The sequence below is a fragment of the Hemitrygon akajei genome, chromosome 9 (genome assembly GCF_048418815.1).
Source record: "Hemitrygon akajei chromosome 9, sHemAka1.3, whole genome shotgun sequence".
Lineage (NCBI taxonomy): Eukaryota > Metazoa > Chordata > Chondrichthyes > Myliobatiformes > Dasyatidae > Hemitrygon > Hemitrygon akajei.
In genome coordinates, this window is record NC_133132.1 from 105238788 (window position 1) to 105250979 (window position 12192).

Below are 12192 nucleotides of genomic sequence, written 5' to 3' on the forward strand. Positions count from 1 at the left end.
AATGACTGCTAACATTGCATTTGCCTGGCTTACCACAGACTCCGTCTGCAAATGTACCTTTAGAAACCCTGTTCAAGGACTCCCCAGTCTCTTTGCGGCTCAGTTTTAAAATTTCGTCTCCTTTTAGAAAATTGTCAACCTTTAAGTTCTTCTATTGAAGTGCATAACCATAAACTTCCAGACAACCATTCCATCAGGCATTTCTTTGCCCATTATCCTAATCATATAACATATAACCATATAACAATTAAGGCACGGAAACAGGCCATCTCGGCCCTTCTAGTCCGTGCTGAACACTTACTCTCACTCGAGAGGTCCTCTTGTAACCTCTCTACTTCCACAAACTAACTTGCCCCTCCACCTATCTTCATATCGTCTACAAACTTTGCAACAAAACCATCAATTCCATCATCCAAATTATTGACATATAACGTTAAAAGAATCTGTCCCGACACAGCCCCCTGTGGAGCACCACTAGTCACTGGCAGCCAACCAGAAAAGGCTCCCTTTATTCCCTCTCTTCTCCTGTCAATCAGCCACTGCTTTCTCCATGCTGGAATCTTCCATGGGCTCTTAGCATGTTAAGCAGCCTCATATCTGGCACATTGTCAAAGATCTTTTGAACATCCCAAGTACACAACATCAACCAATTCTCTTTTGTCTATCCTGCTTGTTATTTCTTCAAAGAATTTCAACGGATTTGTCAGATTTGGTTTCCATTGAGGAAACCATGCTGACTAAGGCCTACTTTATCTTGTGCCTCCTAGTATCCTGAGACTTAATCCTTAATAATCTACTCCAACATCTTCCTAACCAGTGAGGTCACATTAACTGGCCTATAGTTTCCTTTCTTGTGCTTCTTTCTTGAAGAGTGGAATGACATTTGCAATTTTCCAGAATCTATTGATGCTTCCATGCCCTCTTCAGCTACCTCCTTCAGAACCCTAGGATGTATACCATCTGATCCAGGTAACATGTCTACCTCAAGACCTTCCACTTTCCCAAGAACCACCTCTCTAGTTATAGTAACTTGACACACGTTTATGACTCCTGGAACTTCAACCATACTGCTAATATCTTCCACAGTGAAGAGTGATGCAAAATATTTAATCAGTTTGTCTGCCATTTTCTTGTCCCTCATTACTATTATTAACTAGCTTACTTCAGTATTCCTCAATGACTTCTTAGTTGCCTTCTGTTGATTATTATTATTTTTTTTAGAATCTTCCCAATCCTCTAACTTCCCACTAATTTTTGTTTCATTATATACTCTCTTTGGCTTTTATGTTGGCTATGACTTCTCTTAGCCATGGTTGCAATCTTTCCTTTAGAATACTACTTCCTCTTTAGGATGTATATAGATCCTATGCCTTCTGAATTGCTTCCAGAAATTTCAGCCGTTGCTGCTCTGCCATCATTCTTGCCAGTGTTTTTCCAGTCAATTATGGCCAACTCCTGTCATGTGCCTTAGTAATTCCCTTTACTCCATTGTAATACTGATACATCTGACTTTGTACAGGAATGGAACCCAGTATGATCTTTTGCTGTTGTAGCCCATCCACTTCAAAGTTTGACATCTGTATTCAGAGATGCTCTTCTGCACACCACTGCTGTAACGTGAATATTTGAGTTACTGTAACCTTCCTGATGCTTGAATCAGTTTGGCCATTGTCCTCTGGTCTCTCTCATTAACAATGTATTTTCACCTACCGAACTGCTGCCACTGGATGTTTTCTGGTTTTTTTTGTAGCATTATCGTAAGGATTAGGTTCTGTTTAGGGAGATGTTGGATAATTTACCATTATTCTCCTGAGATTTCCACTAATTTTCATGCAGTTGGATCTGCTGCACATGTTATCAAGAGACTATTGTTCATGAAGCTCCCAGGACATTAGTAGTTTCAGAGCTATTCAGACTATCCTGTGTGACACCAACAATTATTCTATGGTCAAAATCACTAGGATCATATTTCTTCCCCATTCTGGTGAACCTCTTGACCATGTCTGCATGATTTTATGCATTAAGTTGTTGCCAGTGAGTGGGCATAAGCAAAGACTGACAAACAGCCAAAATGCAAAAATAAGACAAATTGTGCAAATAGAAAATGATACTGAGATCGTGATTTATAAAAAGTCTTTGAAAGTGAGTTTGTAGGTTGTAAAGTCAGTTCAAAGTATTAGTGAATGAAGTTATCCATACTGATTCAGAAACCCAGTGGTTGAACAACTCATCCTTAGATGGGCAAGCATTAGGCTCTGTTTAGGCAGATGATGGATGAGTTACCATTATTCACCTAAGATTTCCACCACTTTTCATTCCGATGGATTTGCTGCACATCTTGGTAAGAGGTAATGAAGTTTCCAGGTAGAATTCCTGCTGCAGTACTGAAGCCTTGTGCTCCAGAGCCAATCATGCTTCAGGCTAGAAAAGTTTCTATATAATTACAACTTTAGTGTCTTCCCAACTGTGGAAAATTGCCTGAGTGCTTCCTGTTTACACATAGCAGGGCAAGATTCCGCTGTCACGCCACGACAACATCGCTGTTAGCGCAACACTATTACAACTCGGCGTCAGTTCAATTCCGTCCTTCTCTAAGAAAGTTGTCTACACTCTGTCTGCGATCTACAAATGCCTGGACATTGTTAACCCTTGCCTTATTGTAACTTCCACACACATGATCCATGTGTCTGTATTCCCTACATTTTCATGTGCCTATCTGAAAGCTTGGATGCTACTGTCATTATCTCAGTTGTGAGGTGGACTACTCTTCACTCTCGGATTGCTTTCATTAGACGTGAATAATGTATTGGCTTGAATAAACTTAAAGCTTTATTTTAAATTGTCTTTTCCTGCTAGCTGGAAACCCAGTTGTTGATGGCTGTGCTTGTGCACAGAATGGCGTTGATTCAGATTCTGAGGAGTATACATTAATGAGCGTAGACACTATCATTAATGGCAAGGTACGTGAAAATACTTGTCCATTTGCAAAAATGCTAAAAAAGATCAACTTTATTTGCCATTTACGTATTAGGAATTTGCTGTGATGTGTTAGTCAGGGCATGCAACAAGAAGTTCAACAACTATAAAGAGTAACATTGCATATATTTTTTTAAAAGTTAAGGGGTTAAAGTTGGATATGAAATAAAATGTGCATAATTACCTAGATACCAGCATGTACATACAATGTAATCAGCATTATAAAAAGTGGTTTGAAGTGTTTACAGTGCAGTGATGGGAGTAATAGATCATTCTGTCAGTAAGAAGGTTGTATAAGTCATTAAACACCTGTTCTAAACTTTATTTTTGATTCTTCCAAAATGATATAACTCGGTATTTCCCTCGCTTCCTCTGATGTACACAGCAATTCTGCTGTTGTGAGGTAAGAAGTGAATCCAGCTAAAAACTGATGATTCTTTTATTGTATGGCAGTTGAACAACATTCAAAAATCAGAAGTGAAAATTATGATGCATCAAGTAGCAGATCGAAGTCAGCATTGTTTCCTTTGGACAGGCTTTTGCTTGGAGTCCTTGGCTGCCTTTAAGAATTTTCTTTAAGCCGCAGCAGCATTTTTTTAGTGTGCAGTCAAATAAAATTCTTTTGAAAGCAGATTGTTAAAATTCTAAACATAAATTGTCATTATGTGAGATCAAGAACAGCAATAAACACAAAATGTTGGAACTCAGCAGATCAAGGAGCATCTATGCAGAGGAAAGGAATAAACAATTGATGTTTCAGGCCAAGAATATTTTTCAGGATTGGCCTGAAATGTTGACTGGGCTCAAGCTCTCTCAATGGTTCTAGAGAAACAGTAAATTTAATTTCTGAAGCCTGTCTGTATTGAGAGATCACATGATCTTTACAGAGTGAAAGATCGTCTGAGATATTTTCTTCTGCTTTGCATTCTGCAAAACCCTACAAATATTTAAGAAAAGGGCCAGATAGAAACCCTTAGATAGGCACATGGATATAAAAATGGAGGGCTATATAGGAGGGAAGGGTTAGATTGATCTTAAAGTGGCTTAAAAGGACAGTACAACATCATGGGCCAAAGTGCCTGTACTGTGTTGTGAGACAGAAGCAAGATTGTCATTCAGCCCATCTAGTCTGCCCTGCAATTCTATTATGGCTGGCTTATTATCCCACTCAACCCCCATTCTTCTGCCTTCGCATAACCTTTGACACCTGACTAATCAGAACCTATCAACCTTTGTTTTAAGTACACCAAGTGACTTGGCCTCCACAGCTGTCTGTGGCAATAAATTCCATAATCTTCTATGTTCAAATTTAATACAAAAGGTTCTGCTTAAAGCATGCAGTATTGTAGCAATTAGAGAAGGGGTTAAAAGCAGAGAAAGAATGTGACCTTGGCACTCAGCCCTTTAAAAAGTCTTTGTTTTAGTTAAGGAGAGAAGTAAAATTATTGCTGAATGACCATGCTGTGGCAGTAAGGGGTACACATGGTGGAAGTACTGGTATTATAGAATTGTAACTGATTCTGGATTGCAGGTGATATTTGAATCTCATGACAGCTATGCCATATACAAAAGAAGCACACAGTAGGTTCAACAGATTGATAAGTACAATGGCTCAAACCATAGAAACAACAAACTTCTAAAATGTACAAAATGTTAGAGGATCTCGGCAGGCCAGGCAGCATCTACGGAAAAGAATAAACAGTTGCTGTTTTGAGGAGAGATCCTTCTTTAGGATCTGTTGAAGCTCTTGGCTCAAAGCATCAACTGTTAATTCCTTTCCGTTGTTGCTGCTTGACCTGCTGAGATCCTTCAGTATTTTGTGTGCGCTACTCTGGTTTTCCAAAAATGACGTGTTCTCTCATTTGCTCTAATAGTTTTATAAGTGCTGGCTAGAAGTAGTAACTTCTGAAAGCAATTTGTAAATGGTGAGCATGTGGTAAAGGCTTTAAGATGAAATAAGACCAACTTCAGAGGTTAAATCGGTTAAACTGAGCTTAACGCTAAAAAAGTTGAGATATTCCCAAGGGCACTTAGTTACAGAAGTGGGACTTCCACTCTTTAGGTATTTAATTATGCTTGGAAGAAAAGATGAGTGTAAAGTTAAAGGTAGTAACTAGCACCTTTAGCAACCTAGAGGAAATGGAATGCAACTAATTGCACTGAAATTGTAAAGCATCAAAGAAGGGATATACAAACTAACATACTCTTACTGAGCACTTCGACTCTTCCAGCAACTCTGAAACATCTTGACAGCAAGGATGCATGCATCAAGATGCTCTTTGTCAACTGCAGCTCAGCATTCAATATAATCATCCCCACAAAACCAATCAATAAGCTTCCAGACCTTAGCCTCAATACCTCCTTGGTGCAATTGGATCCTCAATTCGTCATTTGCAGATCCCAGTCAGTTTGGATAGACCATAGCTCCACAAACTCCATCAGCACAGGTGCATCACAGGGCTGTGTGCTTAGCCCCCTGCTCTGCTCGCTTTACACTTATGACTGTGTAGCTAAGTACAGTTCCAGTGCCATACTTAAGTTTGCTGATGACGCCACTGTTATAGGCTGAATCAAATGTGATGAATCAGTATTTAGATGGAGATTGAAAAGCTGGCTGAGTTGTGCCATAACAATCTCTTACTCAACATCAGCAAGAATAAGGAACTGATTACTGACTTCAAGAGGAAGAAACCAAAGGTCTATGAGGCAGTGCTCATTGGAGGAATCGAGGTGGAGAGGGTTAGTGACTCTGAATTCCTTGATGTTATTATTTTAGAGGATCTGTCCTGGGCTCAGCAGGTAAGTGCAATTACAAAGAAAGCTTGGCAGTGTCTCTACTTCCTTAGGAATGTGCGAAGATTTGGCATGACACTTGAAACCTTAAACTTCTATAGATATGTAGTGGAGAATATATTGACAGGCTGCATCACAGCCTGTTATTTGAAACACCAATGCCCTTGAACAGGTAATCCTACAGAAGTAGTAGATACAGCCCAGTCCATCATGTGTATAGCCCTCTACACCATTGAGCACATCTACACACGGTATTGTTGCAGGAAAGCAGCATCCATCATCAGGGACCACCCCCCCCCCCCCACCCCAAACCAACCAGGCCATGCTCTCTTTTCAGGAAGATCAGGAAAGTACAGGAGCCTCAGGCCTTGAACCAAAGGGGATAACTTCACTTAACTTCAGTTGCCCCATCGTTGAAATATTCCTACAACCTGTGGACTCATTTTCAAAGACTCTTCATCTTGTGTTTGCAATATTTATTAGTTATTTATTATTATTTATTTGCACAGTTTGTTGTCTTTTGCATACTGATTGAACGACCAAGTTGGTGTGATCTTTAATTGATTTCCATAATGGTTATTCTCTTATGGAGTATGCCCACAAGAAAATGAATCTCAGGGTTGTAAATGGTGACATATGAACTTTGATAAGAAATTTTGAATTTATTTTTGAACTTTAGAATTGTGTGGGAAGCAAACATTGTTAATGTTTGTCTGAGATTTGAGAGCCTTCTTGCTATACTTATGAGAGTTGTATCAACATATTAGGAAATGCGTACGGTATTACAGATTGGAACAGGAAGTTGCAAGTGTGTATTGTGAGTGGATAATGCTATGGCAATGTACTCATTGTGGAGAACAATGTGGTATTCTTTGATTTTAAAATATAGATTGACTGTGTTTCCTAAATGGAAGGTTTATAGAGGCCAAGTAATTTGGGTTTCCAAATATTTACTCTTTTTTTTTAAAAACAATGTAGAAAAATGATTATTGATTCACATGGGATGGTTTTTAATCACAAAGGACCTGGAGTACAAATAGAGGCATTAGATAGAGTACAAATAGAGCCTTGTTCAGATGCCAACCAGACTAGAGCATTCAGTTTTGGACGTGTATCTTGGGAAAGATATCCTACCTCTGACAAACAATGGGATGAATTTGCTTCAGTTTTAAATTTCAAGGAGCTATTGAATGGCCTGGGTTTGAATTACTGTCATTGTAGGAGACTGAATTTGAGGTTAAGTACAGATAGTATGAAAAATAGAAATTGATCATTTTAATGAAATAACATTCTTTCACATAGTAATAGAACTGTGGAAATTCCTTAATCCATTGTTGACAGGCCATACTGTAGATGTAGGACAGGCTTACTATGGATTTAAGCAAAGGCAGGGAAATGGAGTATTGTAAAGCACCAAGATTCTTGCTGTCTTGCTCAATGACCTATTCAGGCTAGCAGGATCATTTCTGGTAGGTGCATTCATTGTTTAGTGCAGAAAACATTAATTTAAATGGATAATTATTTTGTTTAATTTAAAAGATATATTTATTTTTGTATACAAGTTCATCCTGTGTTCAGTGTGCTGTATAGGTCACTCAGAATTAGGCTGTTTTCTCATCACAACTAGTAAAAATGTTAGTGAATTAATATTACAAAGTACTCGAGTATCGCATGATCTCTTGCTAGATGTTTATTTGTATGCAAGACCAAACCTTTTGCCAGAATATGTTCACATTCACTGGTTTCTACCTCCTGTTCTGCTCTGTATTGCAGGAAGGAGTTTTCCCAGGTTTGATTCCAATTATAAACTGTTACCTTGAGAACATGGAGGTAGATGTTGATACGCGGTGTAGCATTTTAAACTACCTCAAGCTGATCCGAAAGAGAGCTTCAGGTAAGCTTCCAACTTTATATTAAATTGATGTATCAACCTTGAATTGAGTCCTTTTGCTTTTATCTGGAAAATTCTGTGCTTGATGACAAAATTTCCGAAGTATTCTGCTTTTGGCAATTGTATAATCAATCTATAATTAGCACAAAACAAGTGGATAAAACACTTAGCAGAATTAAGGCAATTATAATCTTAAAAACTTAACGTCCTTAGCTAAACACAGCTGAGAGCAGACTACATTGGAACCACATCAGAATCGGATTTATTATCACATGTCGTGATACTTGCTGTTTTGTGGCAGCAGTACAATGCAATATGCAATTTTTACTGTCAGTACAATAATCAAAATATAAGTAGAGCAAACAGAGTTAAAATACTGAGGTGGTATTCGTGGGTTCATGGACTATTCTGAAATCTTATGAGAAGTGAAGAAGCTGTTTCTAAGACATTGAATGTGTATCTTCAGGCTTCTGTACCTCCTCACTGATGGTAGTAATAAGAACAGGGCATGAACTAGGTGTCGAAGGTCCTTCATGTTGGATGCTGCCTGTTTGAGGCATCATCTTTTGAAGATGTGTGCTATGCTGGGGAGGCTAATGCCCATGATGGATCAGGCTGAGCTTACAACTTTGCAGCTTTTTCCAATCCTAATAGATGGTTTAGCCTGAATTGTCAAGGCTGCCACATTCCTGACACATTCTTAGTGCAGTGAAGTTGTACCCAAAATTGCCCTATTTTCCATCAAAACCAGTTTCCATCTTGTCTGGAGATGCCTGGTAGAGAGACAAAACTCTTCAGCTGCACATTTTTTCTTATCTCTGCTGCTGAGGCCAAATGTCCTAGTGCATTGGGTGGAGAAAGGACAAAAATCATTGTAGTGTGTAAATCATTCATGGTTTACTCATGAGAGTATAAACCATCTGCTGCTTTGCTTCTCACAGACAAATACAGCAAAGAAACCAAGTCCTTCAACTGAACTCATCCACGTAACCATGGTGCCCATCATGTTAATCCTATCTGTCCACATCCCTCTAAACCCCCTTCTATCCATGTACTTGAGCAAATATCTTTTAACTGTTGTTATTGTACCTCAGTCAACTTCTCTGGCAGCTTATTTCATAAACCCACCTGCTTCTGCGTAAAGAAGTTGCCCCTTGGGTCCCTTTTTAAAAAATATTTCACATCTCACCTCTTAAACCTACGCCCTCTAATTTTTAGTTCCTCTTTACTGGGTAAAAGAATCTGTATTCACCCAATTGATGCCTCTGATCATTTTGTACACCTCTATAAATTAACCCCTCACTCTCCTGTGACCCTAGGAATAAACTCCTAACCTGTTCAACTCAGTCACCCAAGTACTGGCTGCATTCTTGTAAATTTTGTCTGCACTCTTTCCAGTTGAATGAGTCTCTCCTATGACAGGATAACCAAACTTTTATGCAATACTCTAAGTGCAGCCACACTAGCACGTTCTTGACCATTTTTTTCATAAATTTGACCCAAAATAATCTAGTATGTAAGTTCATTGGGGGTGGGGCACATAATTTTAAAAGCTTTCACTTTTGTTTAATTGTTACAGGAGAACTGATGACTGCAGCATGTTGGTTAAGGAACTTTGTTGCTCATCATCCTGACTACAAGCAAGACTGTATTGTGACTGACAAAATCAACTATGACCTAATTATGAAATGTGACCAAATTGCAAAGGGTTTGCATGACTGTCCAAAGCTGCTTGGAGAAGTGGTCAGTAAACCGAAACATTCGGATAGCAAGCACAGCACTGTTTAATATCATGGTGTTGTCTACTTTTGTTAATGGTACAGATTTTTGCAGGGCGCAGAGACCAAGAATGTCAGCAAACTAATAAGCAGGGCCAACCATGTAAATTAAGTCTTTATTGATTGTTTAATCAGTGCAGATTTCTGCATTACATTTGGTAGGTAACGTCGAAGCAATATGTACATACCGTTTTTTAGATAAGTGTATTTTAATATCACTAACATGGGTTGTTGCACAAATTCTGCTGTAGATACAAATGGAGAATTGTACTTTATATATAATTTTCTTATCACCAATTCCATTGCTCTTGACTGTAAATATCCCAAATTAAGCTGTTGGATCATGTCTGAACAAATAATGAAACTTGTAAGATGTTTATATTGAATGTTTTAACTAAAAGAAATCCACTAACTTAAATGTTCCTGTAGCCATATTGTGTGAAATATTCACCAAAAATGCAATGGTTTGTAAACTAGTTTAATGGACAGGCCTTGGCAAAGGATAGATGAAATACCTTGTTTTTGATTGCATTGTTTTAGGGAGGAATTTCAGTGAGAAAAATAAAGCCAATCAAGGAGATGGAATTGTAAGCTTCATCTTAATAAATTTACTGTGGGTGTGGAAGCTGGAATAGCTGCTGTACTGACATAACTTCTTCCTTCCATGGAAATTAATTTTTGCTAGTTGAGTGTTTTTCCATGTTGATTATTTGCACTTGGAAATATTTGCTCTCTAGGACGAATGCTCAGTTATCTGCTAAATATAGTCTCCTTGCTGTTACCCATCAAGTAAATTGCTTTGAAAGGTATTTGGAATACATTAAATTATGTCAAACAGCATCCCCCCCCCCCCCCCCCAACAATACTGTATTGGCTTAATAGATCGCAGTTTAGTCTTGAGATCTAAAATGCTCCGGGGGTGCCACAGTAGAATAGCAACTAGTGCGCGCTATTACAGTTCCACAGTTCGGAGTTCAATACCCAGCACTGTCTCTAAGGAGTTTCTACATTCTGTCCGTGACTGCATGGTTTTCAATGTCTGAAGTAAATTGACTATCAAAGTACATATGTCACCATATACAATTATGAGATCCATCTTCTTGCAGGCATTCACAGTTAATACAAGAAACACACTAGAATCAAGGAAAAATACCCCTAACAGCATGGACAAATAATCAAAAGATAAACTGTGAAAATATGAAAGAATGGAGGGAAAAAATAATAAATGACTGGGCATTAAATATCAAGAGCATGAGTCCTTGAAAGAGTCTATAGGCTGTGGGAGCAGTTCAATGATGGAGTGAGTTATTCCTTCTTCATTCAAGAGCCTGATGGTTGAAAGGTAATAAGTTTCTGAATCTGGTGTTGTGGGTACTGGGGCTCTTGTACTGGACCCAACTGGATGGCAGTACTGAGAAGAGAGTGTGGAGAAGATAGACCAATGCGATAGTGGTCATTATAAATTGTACCATAATTAGGGTATTGTTAAATAGGTGGGTTGCTGGACCAGAAGGGCCTGTTCTGTACTGTATCTCTAAATTTAAAAAAAAAAATAAAATCTACCAGGCACGAATCAATGATTATTATACATGTTATCGGCTCTTGTGCATAGAGTTATTGAATAAATTTTGTTTCTTAAAGTTCTTATATTGCAGTCCATTTTTCTGGTTATATTTTCAGAAATCCTTGTTCAACTGAACTTTTCTCTAAAGCAGTGTGCTGGTAATCTCAAAAGAGTATCATGATGTCTATTATTAGGTGTGTGCGGTGCTACTTTTAGAGAATGAATCAGTAGTTCATTGAACTTCCATCATGTAACTTTTGGGGAACAGTTTATGTTGGGATTCCCACACAGCTGCTTTCCTTATCACATGCTATTTCAAATTTTCTCATCCACTTGATAACATACACTGATGCTTTTGGTTTAAAGGATTAAAGAAGATTAGCTTTATTTGTCAGATGGACATTGAAAATACAGTGAAATGTGGTGTTTGCATCAATGACCAACACTGTCTGAGGATGTACTTGGGCCCATCTGCAAGTATCACAATGCTTCTGGCATCAACATAGCATGGCTATGACTAAGCTGAACATGAGAGGAAACTGGGGCACCTGGTGGAGAACAGTGCAGTCACGGGTAGTATGTACAAAGACCTTCTAGGCAGTGGCAGGAATTGAACATTTTGAGACAGGTTTCTGGGTTTGTGAGGAACTAATCAAAGAGACCAAGGTGCTGTAGCTCATCCTGTAACTGGTACACTGTGCAGTCAGTCCACCATAAAGGGTGTCTAAGTTTAAATTGGTATGAAGAATGCCAGTCAAGTGGTCTATTTCAAAATTAAAAGTAAGTTTATTTTCAAAGTGCATTTATCACCATATACTGGTGAAGAGCTTTCAAATCCCAGTCTCTATGAAGAGAGGTACCGCCTAGCGAAGAGGTTATCGTTGCTGAGTAGACTTGAGTCAGAGTAGTGAGGCTTTGGCTCAACAAGGCTTTGGTGAGAACAGACAAAGGCAAGGTAAGTAGGTGAGTTCATTTTTCTTATTTAATTCTTGAGAGAGTCGGGGGTATATCTAGAGCCAGTGTTCTGTACTGGTTGTCAGATGTGGGATTTCCAGGAGACTTCTTGCCTCCCCAAAGGCCATATCTGCACCCGGTGCATCGAGAGACAGCTCCTTAGAGACTGTGTTAAGCAACTGGAGAAGCAGCTCGATGACCTCGGTTTCTTGGGAAAATTGAAGCAGGGATAAACG

At 38.7% G+C, this 12192-nt stretch overlaps 1 protein-coding gene across 5 annotated transcripts in view; it reads left to right on the forward strand.

The window, feature by feature from the left end:
* The window catches only part of gclc (glutamate-cysteine ligase, catalytic subunit), an 84156-nt gene extending 73078 nt beyond the window's left edge, over positions 1-11078 (forward strand). For 4 of the 5 annotated variants that reach the window (XM_073056730.1, XM_073056732.1, XM_073056729.1 and 1 more), the window contains 3 exons: positions 2857-2960; positions 7543-7663; positions 9240-11078. In XM_073056730.1, the coding sequence (XP_072912831.1) occupies positions 2857-2960; positions 7543-7663; positions 9240-9448 (434 nt within the window). In that variant the 3' untranslated portion in view covers positions 9449-11078. The remainder of the gene's footprint in view (positions 1-2856; positions 2961-7542; positions 7664-9239) is intronic. The other variant, XR_012100279.1, reaches the window with a different exon arrangement.
* The last annotated feature ends 1114 nt before the right edge of the window (positions 11079-12192 follow it).